General features: G+C 41.7%; 1 protein-coding gene across 7 annotated transcripts in view; it reads right to left on the bottom strand.

The window, feature by feature from the left end:
- SV2B (synaptic vesicle glycoprotein 2B) overlaps positions 1-19,051 on the bottom strand; it is a 198,491-nt gene that overhangs the window by 18,055 nt on the left and 161,385 nt on the right. For all 7 annotated transcript variants that reach the window (XM_001926765.8, XM_021099374.2, XM_021099373.2 and 4 more), the window contains 3 exons: positions 10,913-11,023; positions 9,699-9,787; positions 7,079-7,243 (listed from right to left, as the gene is read on the bottom strand). In XM_001926765.8, coding sequence (XP_001926800.6) covers positions 7,079-7,243; positions 9,699-9,787; positions 10,913-11,023 — 365 coding nt within the window. The remainder of the gene's footprint in view (positions 1-7,078; positions 7,244-9,698; positions 9,788-10,912; positions 11,024-19,051) is intronic.

The following is a 19,051-nucleotide window of genomic DNA, read 5'->3' on the forward strand; positions in this document are numbered from 1 at the left end:
AGATAAACAACAAGGACCCACTATATAGCACAGGGAACTATATTAAATATCTTGTAATAACTTATAATAGAACAAAAATCTAAAAAAGAATAGATATATATGTATAACTGAATCACTTTGCTGTATCCTTGAAACTAACGTTGTAAATCAACTGTACTTCAACTAAAAAAGAAGTACCTTAGTAGGGAGCCTGAAAAAGAAATAAAAGAGTGGGAGTTGCCTTGTGGCTCAGCAGGTTAAGAACCCGAGTAGTATCCATGAGGATACAGGTTTGATCCCTAGCTTTACTCACTGGGTTAAGGATCCAGCATTGCCACAAGCTGTGGCAGCGTAGGTGGAGGATACAGCTTGGATCTAGCATTGCCGTGTTCTGTGGCATAGCCCGGCAGCTGCAGCTCCAATTCCACCCCTAGCCTGGTAACTTCCAGCTGCCACATGTGTGGCTAAAAAAAAGAAAAAGAAAAAGAAAAAAGAGAAATAAAAGAGTGGACTTGGGCGATGGCTCTCTTATGTCTCCAAACCACTGAACCATTAGTTCATGAAGAATCAGCTGTATATGATGGGAAATACTGGTGCCAATGTGAACCAAACAGACTCTCTAAGGCCATATGTTCTTTTTAAAAAAATTTTAATTTTATTATTCTTAAAGTCTAGTTGATTTACAATGTTTCATCAAGTTCTATTGCACAAAAAAGTACTATATGTTCTTGTGCCTCAGAGAATCTGCCAGTAAATCCAACTTCCTTCCCCTCATCTTCTCTTATACTTAAGGCTACCTAAGCACTGGAATTATAGTATCTCATCCTGCCTCTTTTCTAAAGATCCTAGCACATTTTTAAAAAGAGGGTGCAGGGAGTTCCCATCATGCGTGGCTCAGCAGAAATGAATCTGACTAGTATCCATGAGGATGCAGGTTCCACCCCTGGCCCCACTCAGTAGGTTAAGGATCAGCATCGCCATGAACTGTGGTGTAGGTCATAGACACAGCTCGGATCCTGTGTTGCTGTGGCTGTGGTGTAGGTGGGCAGCTGTAGCTCAGATTCAATCCCTAGCTTGGGAACTTTCATAAGCTGCAAGTGCAGCCCTAGGGAGAAAAAACAAAAGCTTCCTCAATCCTTTCTTTTTGGTTTAGAGAAGCCCTTTCAATATTTCTTTTAGCCTGGGTTTTGTATTGCTGTATTCTTTTAGCTTTTGTTTGTTGGAAAAAAAATTTATTTCCCCTTCTATTTTAAATGATATTCTTGCTGGATAGAGTATTCTAGATTGCATATTTTTTCCTTTTAGCATTTTAAATATCACTTGCCATTCCCTCCTGACCTGTAGAGTTTCTGTAGAGAAATCAGCTAATAACCTTATGGGGGGGTTCCTTTATAGGTAACATTTTGCTTTTCTCTTGCTGCCTTTAGGATCCTCTCTTTATCATTAACTTTTGCCATTTTTATTATAATGTGTCTTCGTGTGGGTCTATTTGGGTTCAACTTCTTTGGGGCCCTCTGTGCTTCCTGTATCTTGAAATCAGTATCCTTTAGATTTTGGAAGTTTCCATCGATAATTTCTTCAAATATATTTTCCATCCCCTTATCTTTTTCTACTCCTTCTGGAATTCCTATTATGTGTAGATTGGCCCGCTTTATATTATCCCATAGGTCTCTTATATTGCTTTCCAGTTTTTTGATTCGGTTTTCTGTCTGTTGACCGGATTGAGTGATTTCCATTATTCTATCTTCCATATCACTGATTCTTTCTTCTGCATTATTCATTCTGGTTTTTACTGCCCTTAGTTCAGTTTGCATCTCTGCAAATGAATGTTCTAGTTTTTCTTGGCTCTCCTTATATTTTCCTTATATTTTCTAGTTCCATCCCCTTATCTTTTTCTACTCCTTCTGGAATTCCTATTATGCATAGATTGGCCCACTTTATATTACCCCATAGGTCTCTTATATTGCTTTCATGTTTTTTCATTTGGTTTTCTGTCTGGTGGAAAAAAAAATGTATACATGTAAGTGTAACTTGGCCCCCTTGCTGTACAGTGGAAAAATAAATAAATTTTAAAAAAGAAAGCAATTTTTCATTGTGCATTTGGCATAATAACCAGTCACTTATGATTTATCAATCTATGGTTTAAAACAAGTTAGTTATTTTTAACAAAAAAAAACATCTTAAAAAAAAGAGGGTATAACCTTGATACTACAATTGAAACAGAACAGTATAAGAAAAATACACCACTTAGATGCCAAAATCCTAAATAGAACATCAGCAAATCAAATTTGTTAATGTATTGCCATTTTTAAAAGTCCACACTGAATGATTAAGATATATCCCAGGAGTCAAGTATGGCTGAATACCAGAAAAAAATATTATTTTAATACACCATTTTAATAGGTCCAAGAAAAAAACATATAATGATCATAATAGGTACAGAAAAAATATTTCACAGATTCAATACACTTTCAGGATAAAAAAAAAACTCAGCATAGCTAAAATAGAAGAGAATTTCCTCAAGTTGATAAAGGAGGTCAATCAAAGGCATACAGCAAATATCATACTTAAAAATTTAAATGCCCAAATTACCCCCACTGAAGCCAGGATGCCCATTATCATGGCTTCTATCCACCATCAAACCAGAGGTCAAAGTCAATGCAATATTGTACATCAACTATACCTGAGTTTAAAAAATTAAAAAATTAAGTAAAGATCCTAAAAGTAACAAAAAAGTTGCAAAAGTTGAGAATTAAATGTTCACATCTATAACACAGTATGATATTTGCCTAAAATTTAAACCACACAAAAGAATGTTGTACAATGTTTATAGGTATATAAATGCATGTGAAAAGTACAAAAACACAGATGAATGTAAGACTCCAAAGTGATCACTGTGGTACATTCAGAATGGCAGCAGAGTGAGCAATTTTTGATCTATATTAAAATCTGAAGTCAATATTGCCTAGTTTATGATTTTACAAAGGTAGGTGCTCTGAATAGGGTTATCTGTGTTAGTCTCTATTCTCTACTTATTTAATATATTTCACGATGGACTAAAAAAAAGAAAGGAGACAAAACATTTGTTATCAGCAGATGATGGGATTGTGTAATAATAACAAGGGAAAACTCTTAGAACTAATAAAAGATCTCAGAGACAAAACAAACATCCAAAACTCAACAGGGTTTCTACTGATTTGCAATAACCTAGGTAAATGCTCGGTGGAGAAACAGCAATTCTATTTTCAGTAGCCAATTCATTGTAAAATATTCAGGAAGAAGCTCTGTAAGAACTATGCAGGATGTAGATCAAATTATAAAAATTGTACCTTCATATTGTATTAACTTTGAAGCCTTTGCAATAACTTGGGTAAATGCTCGATGAGAAACAGCAGTCCTATTTTCAATAGGCAATTAATTGTAAGATATTCAGGAAGAAGGTCTATAAGAACTATGCAGGATGTAGATCAAATTATAAAAATTGTACCTATATATTGTACTAACTCTGAAGCCTGATGGACAGTATATATCAATATTACGACTAGTAGAAGATATACAACTAGAGGCTTAGATCAGAGATGGCTCAGCTAGCTAATAACCCTTCAAGGCTTGGAACCTAAGTCCCTCAAGCCTTGGCTACTTCCTCAGACCTAAAGCCAGAAGATACAGTTAACACATTTCCCACCACTGGCAGCTGCACAGAGATTTACTGCCCTGAAACATGCCCACCGCAGCTGAAGAAAAAAAAAATTTTAATAAATTTTATTGGAGTATAGTTGACTTACAATGTTGTGTTAGTTTCAGGTATACAGCAAAGTGAATCAGTTATACGTGCATATATATTATGTATGTATGAAAAGAATGTATGTATGTATAATATATATTAATCTTATAGTAATCTTATATAGTATATAGTACATAGCATACAGTACATCTTACATACATACCTTCTTTTTCAAATTCTTTCCCATATAGGCTATCACAGAGTATTGAATAGATTTCCCTGTGCTATACAGTAGGCCCTTGTTACTTATCAATTTCATATACAGTAATGTGTATATGCCAAGCAGAAAATTCTTATTCATACCCCGCTAAAAGGAGCTTTTAACCAAGTGGGTAGCATTTCATTGTGATGCATGAAATCAACCTTCTCTTTCCTAAATGTGTGTTTGCTTGCTTTCTCTCTGCTCTCCTTGCCAAAAGTAAGCTTCCCCCATGTGTGACAGTCAATAAAGTAAATAATTTTATCTAAATTTTTAGTCAACAAAGTGTGGACAAAGTCGAAGAGGGAATCCTGGTACAAATGGGAAAATGTCCCACCCGAGCTAAACAACATCAATCACGTTCTCCAAAGAGGCTCAAGGTTTCCAAGGAAGAGGTGTTTTCTGGTTTATGACCAGCAGATGGCAGCATAACTCAAGAGAAGAAACCAAGTCTTAGTTTCAAATGCTCCTAAGCTTATGAAAAACTTTTTATTCACATTGCTGGGGTTAAAAATTATGGGCTTCAAATGACAGTGGGTGTACTTTAGAATCTGTTGGTTAAAAAACATATATATGGTAAGTTAAAATTAACTCACTGCAACTTTTGAAAGAATTTATACTTTAATAATCACCCAGAAACTTTCCCATGCATTCGAAATACAGAAAAGTGATAGAACCTCTGAATATTTATGTGCAGAATATTTACATCCACTCCCAAACCAACCTTGGCCTGCCTATGCATTCCCAGACCCTTGTCAGTAACTATATCCCATGGGGTTCTGGGTCCAGACGAGACCACCACCCTCATCAAGTCTTGCTTCTCCTCACTCCCACCCAGCAGCCTGCTGAAAGCTTCAGGAGTCCTGGTCCTTTTAAAAGGGCAGAGTGGACCACAAGTTCCCATTTTCTGCACAGCTAAGTCTTGGAACTCCAAAACCTACTGTTCAAAATCGTAAGGGTTTTCACATGGCAATTAACTTTCTAATACAGAAAACACCATGTAAAACAGAGCCTCTGTGGGAATGGAATATTTCCCAATTAGATAATATTTGTAGTTGTTAAGGGTATGGGATTGAAGTCCAAATGCATGAACTGGGCGAGAGACATTTCTCTTTATGTTAGTTGTGTGATTTGAGCGAGCTACCCAACCTCTCTAAGCTCTTTTCCCCACCTGTAAAAGAGAAAGCACATTTCTTGCCTCCTGGAGTTTTTAAAGGAGATAATCTAGGAAAGGCACTTGAGGCAGCATCCAGCACACAGAAGTGTTTGGTAATGTTATTATCAGCCTATTACCACTGCCATTACCGTCATTATTATCACTAATATCACAATAGAGGATCACTGAACATTGGGAACTCCATGGATGAGATCTCTTCTAGTGAATTGTTTCTGCAGGGAAAAATCCTGGGTGACATCAAGCCATCCATAATGTGCTTGTTTCCAACATTTCTAAAATGTTCTAATAATGGCAAAGCATTTCTTCCTTGGCATTGCCAACACAAGACCTCTTGGCTTATATGAAAGAGCCTTAACAGTGAGAAATCCTGGAGGGAGTTGCCATCCACTGCCAACCACTAGCCTTGGAGCTGCTATTCCTGGAAGTGGCCACTCTCTGCAGATTCCAGTGACTGAAGTGTCTCCACCAAGGGCGCGTGCCTGCATGGGCACTTGAGTGTGTAGATGTTTGTGACCAAGCCTCAGCCTTTTAAAAAAATCACCTGAAAATCTAAATTCCATTCACTGATACTTGGTCCTAACTTTCCTCCCCCAAATATGAGTTTCGTAGAAATAATATTCTCCTTTTTATATCACACTTTCTTTCTCATCCTAAATAACAGTGAACATTTGCTAAGGTCCAGCCCATAAGAGCCATATGGACTAGACTGCCCAAAGCCCCTCCTTGGACTTCCCCTTGGTCCTCTCCTACTGCAGCTGACAATCACAGGCAGGGCCACTTCCCTCAGCCATGTAGGTGGGTACAGCCTGGGGAGGTAAAACCCACACTGGAGGAGAGAATTCCTGGTGATAATTCTTGCACAGAGGTGTTAACTAGGGGGCAGTTTATATCACTGACACTGCACCACCTGGACTATGGAGTTACCTGTCCCAGTGAACCTGCTAAGTATAATTCCAGAAGGGAAACAGCAGGGCTGAATGTGTTCAGCTTAGTGCATCATGCGGCCCAGGGAAATTTTTGCCCTGCCCTCCTTGAGGGCAGTCTCAAGGAAGCATTATTTTTTTATTATTATTTTTTTGCTTTTTAGGGCCACACCTGTGGCATATGGAAATTCCCAGGCTAGGGGTTGAATCAGACCTGCACCTGCCAGCTTACGTCACAGACAGAAACATGGGATCCGAGCCATGTCTGCGACCTACACCTCAGCTCACGATAATGCCAGATCCTTAACCCACTGAGCAAGGCCAGGAATTGAATTTGTGTCCTCATGGATACTAGTTGGGTTTGTAACCCACTGAGCCACAACGGGAACTCCCTCAAGAAGGCATTCTTAAACCCCAACAGGCTGGACTGTCCATCTCAGTGTCCCAGGAGTAGAAAGACGAGGAGTCAGAAAGAATTGAGGCGGGAAAGGGTGGGACTTTTCTAATGCCCTACTCATTTTTCCCCCAAAGGTCAATACTCTTGATAGCCAGGAGCCGTGCCCATTAACCCTTGGAGGTACTATTGGTGAAAGAATAACATAAGATAGAATTATATTAGCCCCTGAGTTTGTTTCTGAAGAAGCCTCCAGAACCAAAGAAAAAGCCTCAATACCAGGCTGTGAGTTGGTGAGAGCTCTGGGCCCTCTCTCCAGGCAGGCGCCACAAGGGGCGACAGCTCTCCACGCCTCACCACTGAAGGGGAAGGGTCTCAGGAAAGATGGTCTGGTGAACCCTCCTGGGATGAGTCAACCACAGCCAGGACGACCGGGACAGCTCAGTGCAGACAGAGCCACCAGGGGTATACGATGCCGCTGGCAGCTGCAGGAAGTCGTGCTACTGCACCAGCCTTGGCGCTCACTCTCCACCATATTGGACTCTTATCTTCCCAATGGCTCTCTCCTCAGCAGTTCCCACAGCCACCTTGATCTGAGGAAAGCCCGTGCTCACCCACTTACTTGTCATTCACAAGCTTCCCATGTCGGTGAATCTGATTTTCCATCGTGAAGTTGATTGTGACACCATACACGTGCTCGTTGTGAAATACCTTCATTTTGGACTTGTATGCTTCATCTTGAAAATACCGGATCATATCAGGGAACCAAACTATCAGTCCATAGTAACTGTGATAGAGAAGACAGGATATTCAAGCAGCGACATGATCTGAGGCTGCATGCCTAACTCGCAAATCAAGCTCATTGTAAATGTATCAATATGGCTCATTAGAAAATCTAATAACTCCCCATATTAACGGATCTAAGGGGAAAAATCATGACTATCTCCTCAGAGGCCAAAAATGCATTTGATAAAAAGCAACATTCATTCCTGGTAAAAACACCAAGAGATTAGGAATTGATGGACGCTTCCTTAGCATGTAAAAAAAGATATATTCAGCTCAACAGGCAGGATCTTATTTAGTAGGGAAACACTACAGACATCCCCACTAACAAAAAACAAGACCAGGATACCCATCAACATTACCATTTAAGATGACATTGTAGGTCCTAGCTAACTCAGCTACACAAGAGAAAGACCAGAGGAATATAAGGTTGCACAGCAAGAGATAAAACTATCTCTGTTTGCAGATGATATGATTTTATACCTGAAAACTCAAGATCACCAACTCAAAAAATGGCCATTAAACATAAAAAAGGATTCTCAATCCCACTCATAAGAAAAATGTCCATTAAAACCACACTGTGTTACCATTCTCGCCTATTAGACTGTCAACACCTTAAAGTGTGCCAAAACTCTACAGGTAAGCAAGCACTCTCACACATTGCTGGAAGGACAACAATTTACAATACCATAGGGAGGAGAATCATTCAATGCCTAAAACAATTATTGATGGATTTACCCTCTTTGACACCATAATCCCATTTCCAAGAATCTATTTCACTGATAAACTTGCCCAATACAAAGTAGCCTACAAACAGTTACTCATTGTGACATTCTTTGCAACAGCAAAAGCCTGAGAACTCCTCAACATTCCGGAACCAAGACGGACCAAGACACTGGTGGAATAAAGCACAGTGGTCTACTGTGGACAGCTCTGCACCCACACTAAGTCACCGCAAAGAAGAACGGGGAAAATCTCCATGTCCTGGTATGAGAGATGTCCAGAATATACTGTTGAATGCAAAAAATCAGAGCAAAATCGCTTTTTGCAGTCCTTTGCATATAAAAATGACATAGAAATTTGTAAATATACCCATATGTGTGTATGTATACATGCATATATATTTGCTTAAATTTGCAAAAAAAAAAAAAACCACATCGGAATGATAAATAGGAAAATAAAAGATAACAGAAGGGAATAGGTAGGAGGGAAGGAAGGGATGCCAGATTTCTGTGTTTTCAGCATTTGAAATGCATCCCTTATTCAATCATTATATTAGATGTAAGCAAATCTTAAAACTCAGGGCACTGGATCGTAGTGTCTGCCATCTTTGGCTTCTGAAATGTTCCCACCTAGTTGAGATGGAGCAGGTGGAGGGGAGCAGGGTCCAGCTTTCTCTCTACTTGAACCTGTTTGGCTCTCCATGAATATGGAAGACATTTGGTAAGACAGTGGAAAAACCAGGTCTCCCCATGTTCCTCTCATAATCAAAGAGGTCATTCGAGCCAATTTAAATTCCTGGGTTGAGGGAGGGAGTGTGCCTTTGAGCACAGGCGGTGGTGAAACAAAGTAATTCCATAGATGGAAGTTTAAAATCTCACTGCAAGTTCCTACTTGACAATAGCAATTGAGCACATATCATGTGCCAGAAACATTTGCAAGCACTTTATAAATATACAGTAAAACAGTCTCATAAGGCAATAAGTGGGCCCCAAAACTTTCAAGGAAAGCAAGGTGGAGGTGAATGAAATGAAGGGGTGAGAGCCTACTCTTTAAGAAAGGAGCTGGCTAATCACCAATCATGCTATATTTAATTTTCTTTATTGCTGGACACATGATTGTGAAGTTTCACAGTTTTATCCATTTAATAGTCACAGGACACTGATGGCTGCCTATTCAGACAGGAAATCGATTTCGCTTAGGGATCAACACTCAGGGAAGCTAATGGTATCTTCAGCTGAGAGGCAAATCCTGATTTAGTTTAAAATTACTGGGAAATCACATCCCCTTCATCAACAAGTTTAGCCCTGGGCTTGTGACACACGTCTGGCTAATATCATGTGTATGCACGGAGGCGGGGTGGGGGGAGGGTCTGCTGGGGGCTGCTGAGGACGGTTCTTTGCTGTTAAAAAGTGAGGCTCAGAGAGAGGCAGCCTCTCCTCGCTGTGACATTTCTGCATGTCTACCGTGTGCCAAGAGTAACACAGATATCTTGCCATCTGATGAGAACTAGCCTGAGGCTGGAACTCCACCTGGAGCCTGTCTCCCTGTGGAATTCTTGGTCCAATGGATAAGAAATAACCTCATGGTAGAAGCCACTAGAGTGGGTTGCCTGTTATAGCCCAAAGTACCCAAACTGACACAGACTCTGTGAGTTACAACCAACTGTAACTTTCAATGTATAGATGAGGCAACTAAAGCGCAAGGAAATTAATGAACTTAAATAAGACAGAACTTACCTTAAAGCCATGGTGAACCAGACCACGGCCAGAATCAGCGTGTTCATCCTGTAAGGGCCCATCACACAGTACAGAGCATTTTCCCAGACCTATAAGCCGCACCAGAGACGGGTTGTTAAAGGCAGAAACCTGTGACTTAGAAGAGCTCATTGTTAAGATTTTCTAATAAACTGTCTACAAACACATAGAGAATGGGCAACCATCATCTCCCAGAGGCAGCAATTCTGCTCCAATAACAAGGAAAGACTTTTCCCTTCTTACTGGCTGGTGGCAACCTCTAACAGGCCCAGAGCATCTGCGAGCACAACAGTGCCCCCCCCCCCGCGCATGTGACCATGAGCACCCTGAGTGAGGATGTCAAGGCAATGAATAACCCTGAATAGTGAATTCTGCTTCCTGCCACTGGAAGGGATGGTATTCCCAACACTGACCCACCCACCACGCCGAGAAGGTCATCCTGTCTCCGCAGACCCTGGCTGTGGGCTGCTCAGTGTTCAACAGCTGATCTGCTTCATAGGAGCCACTTCTCTGAAGAAATGGCCTTTCCCTTCTAGAAGACTTTCTCCAAAATCACCAACAAACCTCAAAGGGTCATTTCTTTCACTTGCACCTTTCTTCCTGTGGATTATTTTAAGAGGCATTGCCAGAGAGAAAAACATTTACTCAGACTAGACTTTGCACCTTTACATTTAAAAACTCTACCTTGATGGAGTTCTCGTGGTGGCTCAGCGGCAACAAACCCCACTAGTATCCACGAGGATGTGGGTTCAACCCCTGGTCTTGCTCAGTGAGATAAGGATCCGGCATTGCCATGAGCTGTAATGTAGATCGCAGACGTGGCTCAGATCTGTTGTTGCTGTGGCTGTGGTGTAGGCCAGCAGTTACAGCTCCAATTCGACCCCTAGCCTGGGAACTTCCATGTACCCTGGGGCACAGCCCTAAAAAGCAAAAAAAAAAAAGAGAGAAAAATGTTTAAAAATTTAAAAAAAAAAATTCTACCTTGGAAAAGAAGAGCAAAGAAAGAAACTAAGGTCTATAGAATGTGTGGCCCAGGGCTCCCAGGAGAGAGAGGAGAATGTCCCCATGCAAGGTTGCTTCCTGCCCATCCACTGCCTTTGGGTGACGGGCGTGTTCAGGACCTCTCCTCTTCATCACTGACATTACAGATATTCACAGGGCCTCCCTTGCACCCACCGTAGGTCCCCCAGTCATACCTGCTTGAAAGTGGTCTTGAATCTGACGAGCCAGCGCTGGTACCAAGTTCCTGTGGAACTTTGGATCTCAATGAATTCATCCATTTGCTTGGGAGTTTTAATGTTGGAAACCTGTAAAGCAAAGATGGGCTAGAAAATCTTAACTCCACCTTGTGTCAGTCTTTTCAATGTTTATTTTAAGGTAACTGACTTTATTAACTTTAAATAAGTTAATAGATAAAGAGATCTTTGGTGACCATCTAGGGCAGGGATCCTTAACCAAACATCATAGCATCTCTGAGGGACCTTTCTAGGGTGGATCTGTCCCATTACAGACAAAGTGAATCAGAGTCTTTTCACTCAATTATGGCTTTGGGAAATTAGTGGGTTATATAATACACTGAATTCCTGTTTATATCTGATTTGCCTACAGTTGAGTTGATTCCACCTTGAAATTCCTAAGTTTATCCTTAATGAGTATTAACCTCACAGAAGTATAGAATCCATGTAGGCAACTGTTTGTGTGTGAGTGTGTGTGCAGGTGCACATGTGTGCATGTGTTAGGAGAGGGGGTTTGCAATATATGACATTGTTAAAACATAGCAGAATAAAAGACTATATATCTTCCTTCCATGCAGCAAAGGAAATCATCAACAAAACAAAAAGGCCACTTACTGAATGGGGGAAAATACTTGCAAATCATATATCTAATAAAGGACTAATATCCAAAATATGTAAAGAATTCATACAACTCAATAGTAAAAAAAAAAGAAAAGAAAAGAAATCCCACAGTGATCCAATTGAAAAATGGGCAGAGGATCTGAATAAACACTTTTCCAAAGACTTACAGATGATCAACAGGCATATGAAAAAGATGCTCAACATCACTAACCATCAGGGAAGCACAGATTAAAACCATGGTGAGATATCACCTCATCCTGCTAAAATGGCTATTATCAAAAAGAGGAGAAGTAACAAGCATTGACAAGGATGTGGGGAAAAGGGAACCTTTGTGCATTGCTGGTAGGAATGCAAATTGGCACAGCCACTATGGAAAACAGTATGGAAGTTTCCCCCAAAATTAAAAATAGAACTACCATATGATCTACTTCTGAGTATTTACCTGAAGGAAATGACAAGACTAAATCAATAAGGTATCTGCACTCCCATGTTCACTGCAACATTGTTTATAAAAGTGAAGATATGGAAACAATCTAAGTGCTCGTAAATATGTGAATAGATAAAGATGTCTCTCTCTCTCTCTCTCACTCACACACACACACACATACACACACACACACAGGAATATTACTTAGCCATAAAAAAGAATGAAATCTTACTATTTGCAACAACATGGACTTGGAGGGCATTATGCTAAGTGAAATAAGTCAAACAGAGAAAGACGAATACTATATGATATCACCTATATGTGGAATCTAAAAAACAGAACAAGCCAACAAAACAAAACAGAAAACCAAGCCCATAGATACAGAGGACAGATCAGTGATTGCCAAAGGGGAAGAGGCTATGGGGTAGATGAAATGGATGAAAGGGGTCAAAAAGTACAACCTTTTAGTTATAAAATAAGTCATGAGGATGTAATGTACCTGAGGTGACTGCAGTTAACAATACTGTATGCATTACTTGAAAGCTGCTAAGAACGTAAATCTTAGAAGTCTTCATTATAAGAAAGAATTTTTTGATTTCCTGGTGGAAATCAAAAAGATAGGGAGTGAGGGAGTTCCCTATTGGCTCAGCAGGTTAAGGAACTGGTGTTTTCACTCCTGTGGCTCCAGTTACAGCTGTGGCGCAAGTTCAATCTCTTGGCATATGGTAACTTTGGTGTGCTGTGGCGAGGCCAAAATAAAAAGATAGGGAGTGGGGATAGGGTTGTACACATCAGGGCTCTCCCCACGGGCCCTAGAAAGTGTAGATTTGTCCAACATGAGCAGGAAGCCCCAAATAGCAATCCTGACTCACCAAGACAGTAATTTTCAGTTTAGTCAATGTTTAAAGCAACCACTGAATTCCATAACTAACCATTATGTTAAGGAGATTCCCAACCACACATAGGCTTAGCCAAGTTATCAAGGTCCATGCGTGCATACCAATTCAGAGGAAACCGGAAGCACGTACCCCAAAAAATTCAACAAATCTTTCTTCTAGGGAGAAAAGGCTTTCGTCCTAAGTGTTCTCCATCTCTTTCTTCACCCAGAGGTCTGAGAATGTGAAGGGACAGAGGAAGAGATGGGGCTGGGTATCCACAGGGGAAAACACAGTCTCTGAATTATGGGCAATTGGCTCAGAATCCTCAAGCACTAAGAGGAGGATGCCTTGCCTTTGTTTTTCTAAACCCTGTTCAGTGGTTCTTAAATTCTTGGAAGGGCTAGATGTCCCTTTAAGAATCTGGTAAAGGCTTAGGAGCTCTTCCTAAAATTGCAGATACCTAAGCAGGCCAGAGCCTCAAGGCCAGAGCCTTGGGACTGTCCTACCATTTCTTGGTGTGTGGTCCTTGCAAACGCTCTTCAGCCTGGGCTCAGACAGGGACTTTGGAGAGGGAACCCAGCAGTCCCTCTTGTACATGTGCATCTTTCACAAGCATCCTATCTTAATAAACCTATTTCTTGCCTATCACTTTGTCTCACTGAATTCCCTCTGTGTGGAGACATAAAGGAACTGACCACAGTAAGTACAGACATGGGGTGAGTAATTCTAATTCAAAACTGTGGGTTCAAGTCCCAATCTGGATTTTGGCTAGGTTTGAGTCCCAGCACATGGGTTCAAGTCCCAACCTGGATGTAGGCTGGGTTCAAATACCAATCTGGGTTCTGGCTAGGTTCAGGCCATTAGTGCTGTCAGTTTCAGTGGGAGGTGGACCCCAAATCAGGGGTCATGGCTTTTGGCTTTTTAGGGCTGTGCCCACGGCATATGGAAGTTCCCATGCTAGGGGCCAAATCAGAGCTGCAGTAGCAGGCCCGCACCGCTGCCACAGCATCGCCAAAGCCGAGCTGCATTCTCAACCTAGGTTGCAGCTTGAAGCAACACCAGATCCTTAATCCACTGAGCTGGGCCAGGGATAGAACCACATCTTGATAGATACTAGTTTGGTTCTTAATCCACTGAATCGCAAGAAGAACTCCCTCAGGGAACCTGTTAAGAATTGCACTCAAATGCAAATTTCATCTTTTCTTTGCTTCCAGGGAAAATAACACCCTATTCCCTAGGGATCTGGGAGTGGGTGTGTTGACAACTGCGAGCACAATTACTCTAATTAACAATTAACTAGGATACTTGTCTTTGCTTCAGTCTAAATGAGAACACAGACAAGACCAGTGTTGGCCCCATTCCTGCAGAACATCAGCTCTAGGGGGAATCATCAACTCCTTCCCCTTCCAAAGGCTTCATGGGGGCACCTGCCAGGGAGCAGCACAGAAGCTCATGAGGCAGCCAATGGGGTAGGAAGGAGGAAGGTCACTCTGACTGCCCCCTGCCTGACCTTCCCTCTTCTGCTGTCTTCTCAAACTCCTTCAGCTACAATACTCAATATGCCAAGGTGTCGTATTTGGGGATAGCAGGTCCTGAACCCCATCAGCCCAGAGGTAGATGTGAGCAAGGTCACAGCCGGGGCTCACCATGAGCACGAGGAACCTGGTCTGCCCTAAGCTCTTCCTCCAGACCATTCAGTAGCTCAGTACATTCACCATGAGGACGGTCACAAGGGGAGCGCACAGGACAGGCAGGTGACCCCATCCAGCAGGGCTGTGTTCACTCCTGACTGTCAGTCTCAGCCCAGCGCTCTGAGGTCAGTAACACTTGGAGTATTTCTTTTCTCTTCTCTCCCTCCACCCCCAATCCAGTCAACACGTCCACATAATTAAGATGATCATCAAGTCAGTATAGAAATACTGAACCCACAAACTTTTTAATTCCCTTTTCTTGTGAGAGAGTGAAAACTGCTCAAAGCGGAAGTTATGCCCAAAGACTCAGTAACTAGCATGCATGTTGGGATAAGACAAAATTCAGCTTTCACAGCCCTCAGCTCATTGATTCCTGCCTGAGCTTTCTTTCTAGGGATGCACTCTCATTCTGGAATGAGGAATCCTGGTTTTGCAGTCAAGGCTGAGTTTTGCCTTTGGAAATTGGAGTTTTTAGTGATTTCCAGGCTAGGACCCCACTCCCCAAAAGTGGGCTGTTTAGGTTAGATTGGGTTGTTAAGAGAGATAGACCACTTCTCTAGAAAGGGGCTCCCAGTGGCTCAACCCCTGGGGTGATTGGCTTAGAAGTGGTCCTTCAGAAGCCACATAAGGAAAACCACTGTGTGTAAGGTCCTGTCTGAGACCACCAGGGTGAGATAGGAGTGGAAGTGAGGCAGAATATTAACTCAGGTGTCAGTAGAGGAGCATGGGCTTGGATGCATTCTTTGATATGGCTGTTGATTAACATTTGTGGCTTAAGGGCTCCAGGGAGTAACATCCCCACAGGTCTTGTTTTATTATAAGAAATGCGCATTCCCCACAGACTTTGTTTACTATAAAAAATGTGAATCTCTAGCCCACTCCTCAACTGAAAAAAGAGGAATGAGAGGAATGGTAAAAGAAAAGGACAAAAAAAAAAAAAAAAAAAACCCATAGAACTTTCAGGACATTTCCAACCCCAAAAGCCCTATTGGACAAGGACTGATATAGGTAATTGAATAGGGCCAATGAGAGAAAATCACACCTTCCTGAGCCCCACTTTGGTGCCTCTCCCCACTTTTAAGAGATAAAAACCTCTACAGGACAATAGAGAAGGGGGGCTCTTCTCCCCCCTCCCAGTAACCCTGGGAGCTAACTGCTTTTCTTCAATAAAAACTTTGCTTGCTTGCTGCCTGTGTGTTCGCGGAGTTCATTCTTCGACCGCCATGAACAAGAACCCGGATTCCAGTATCAGAAGATCAGGAAGGCTTAAGTTTACAGGGACAGACAGGCAATGCGGTGGAGAATAATCGAACTGTCCGACTTCTCTAAGGAAAGTCAGGGTCTGTTTGGAATAAATATGTAATAAACTGCTTCGGGTGTGGGAGAATCCCTGGAGATAGGCTCAAACCAGTAAGCCTCTGGAGTTCAATCCCTGGCCCAGGAACTTCGGCATCTGCCTGCCATGGGTGCAGCCAAAAGAAAAAATACTGAAAAGGAGAAAAAACCCAGGAACCTTCTTTGCAGGAGCCAAGGAGAAGAATGTGTTTTATTCCAGAGGGGGGAGGGGACTAAAGAAGAGGAAAAGAGGAGAGGGATGGGGCGGGGAGAAGGAAAGAGGAGGCCTTGTACCCTGAGAGGTAGGGCCTCTGTTATCCTCATACTGTCAGTAAGATTATTAAGCCCACCAATGCTTGGCATGGGTGACATGTGCCTGTCTTTATCTCTATATGTCTTTGGACCTGTATGTATTTATGTGTCTGTATGTGTGTCTGTGTATCTGCCTAAGTCTGTGTGTGTATGCATGTGTGTATGTCTGTATGTGAGTGTGTTTGTATATGTCTGTGTGTGTGTATTTATGTGTGTCTGTGTGTCTATAAGCCTGTGCATGTGTGTGTGTCTGTGTGTGAGAGTGTTTGTATATGTGTCTGTGTGTGTCTGTGAGTCTATATGTGTGTGTGTGTGTGTGTGTGTGTCTATATAAATATATAAATCTGTGTGTGTGCATGTGTGTGTCTGTGTTAGTGTGTTTGTCTATATATGTCTCTATATGTGTATTTATGTGTGCATGCGTGTGTGTCTATGAGTCTGTCTACATACGTGTGTGTCTTTGTGTGTCTGTATATTTGTGTAAGTTTGCATGTGTGAGAGTGGGAGTGTGTGTCTGTGGTCTGTTTCACTCCAAGTTGACTGGATACAAAGAACAATCCAGCCAGTTCAAGTTCAGAGGCTAGAGATAGAGACAGAAACCCATGAAGACATCTCCCAGGAATAAGCAGGTATTTGAAGAGAAGGCCATGGGGAGGGGGCGGTGGCAGGACTGAGCCAAATGTACCCAGATCCTAGTGGACAGGATTCCCCCCATCTGCATTAAAATCCATCACGGGGAGCAGTGGGAATGGGAGGCGGGGAGTGCCATCAACTCTCTTCCTGTATTAACTGTAGTAATTCTGTTCATTGTGCAGCTTTTTTTTTTATGAGTGGGATTTTTTTTTTTAATAAGAAAGTTAATTGAGAAAGGATTAAGTAAATGAATTAGTTAAATGTTATATTTCCAATTACATTTAGTTTAACCAACCTGAAAGTCTATTAATATTGTTAATTGTGCTTCTTAATAAATGTTTGTGATAAAGGACTGGTCCCATAGTTTAGATAATTGAGAGCATTAGAATTGGGGGAATATGCCGTTGAACAGTTTTCCGTAAAATTTATTACTTGAGTTTATTAAAATATGACATTCAATATTTGGATAATAGTTAACATCTATGTAGCCCTTACTCCAAGTCCTTTTACTCCAGGCACTGGTTTAGGTGCTTGATTAAATCATTACCACAAATGAATTTACAGATATTATTATCCCTCCTTCCCTAAAGAAAACGAAGCACAGACAGTACCTTGCCTAAGGCCACACAGCTAGAAAGCGTTAAAACCAGGATTGGGGAGTTCCCATCATGGCGCAGAGGAAAAGAATCTGACTGGGAACCATGAGTTTTCGGGTTCTATCCCTGGCCTCGCTCAGTAGGTTAAGGATCCAGTGTTGCCATGAGCTGTGGTGTAGGTCACAGACGTGGCTCAGATCCTGTGTTGCTGTGGCTGTGGTGTAGGCCAGCATCTGTAGCTCCAACTGGACCCCTAATCTGGAAACCTCCATATGCCGCAGGTGTGGCCCGTAAAAAAAAAAAAAAAAAAAAAAAAAGAAGAAAGAAAACAGGATTGGGACCCAGACAGTTCTGGTTTCAGGTTGTAGATTCTTAGCCACTATGGGGTCCTGCCTGAGAATCAGGGATCTCAAGTAACAGATTAACAAGGACAAGTGCTCTACTCCAGACACAAACTATGGAAGCCAAGGGAGCAAAAGCAGGGAGTTGGAAAGGGTGGGAGTCAACCAGGAAGGCTTCCTTGAAGAAATGGACTTGGAGTTGGTCTAAAAGGGAGTCGGGCGAACAGGTGCACAGGGGCCCTGCTACAGGCATTCCTCATGGTTGGCCCCAGCTTGGTGGGAGAAGCACAGATCTGGTAACGAACGGGACCCCCTCATGGAAATTACCATAGGCTAGCTGTTCACATTTTAAACTAGCAAGAAAGAAAATCCAGGCTAATAGCAATGCAGTTAAGGACGCAAAGAAACAGGAAACCCGTCATTTGTGGCTTTGTGGATCAGTGCAAACGTATTAAGATGTAATTTGCAATATTTCTCAAGAGCTATAAAAATACTCGTAGTATTTGAGCCAGTCATTTTACTTCTAGGAGTCCACTCCTAGAAAACAAATGTAGAATGTGATGGGAAGGAACTACACATACGAGAGGGCTCAATACAGCAATGTGTGGGAACAAGGTAATAGAGTAAATAAATCTCTAACATTAGGGACTTGTTTAGGAAAACTGTGTTAGTGTCCCAACATTAAAATTTATTAAAAGAATGATGCTGGGAGTCCCCATCATGGCACAGCGGAAATAAATCCAACCAGGAACCATGAGGTTTCGGGTTCAATACCTGGACTTGCTCAGTGGGTTAAGGATCTGGCGCTGCCATGAGCTGTGGTGTAGGTCACCAACATGGCTCGGCTCTGACATTGCTGTGACTGTGGCATTGGCCAGCAGTTACAGCTCCAATTCAACCCCTAACCTGAGAACCTCCATATGCCGAGGGTGTGGCCCTAAAAAGCAAAAAAAAGGATGATTCTGAATACTATGAGACACATGTAGACATGTAGAATGTCTTAAAGTAATATCTATATGTAAATACATGTACATATATTTATGTACTTTAGGTACATACACATATGAACACAGCTAATTTTTCTTTTGGCTTTCTTTTTTTGAATAATTAGTGATACCAAGAAGGATATCTATCAAAATGCAAAGAATAATTGGTGACATGGTGATAGGAATGTCAGGGGGTTTATTCCCCCTCTGACAAATTTTCTGTGATGTGCTTATATAATAAAATTATTTTTCAGCCAACCCAAAACAGTGAAGAGGACAG

This window comes from Sus scrofa, chromosome 7 (genome assembly GCF_054392235.1).
Source record: "Sus scrofa isolate SSC_HxYL_T2T_F1_AM1 chromosome 7, Sscrofa_HxYL_maternal_Yorkshire_Landrace_v2.0, whole genome shotgun sequence".
In the NCBI taxonomy this organism is placed as follows: domain Eukaryota; kingdom Metazoa; phylum Chordata; class Mammalia; order Artiodactyla; family Suidae; genus Sus; species Sus scrofa.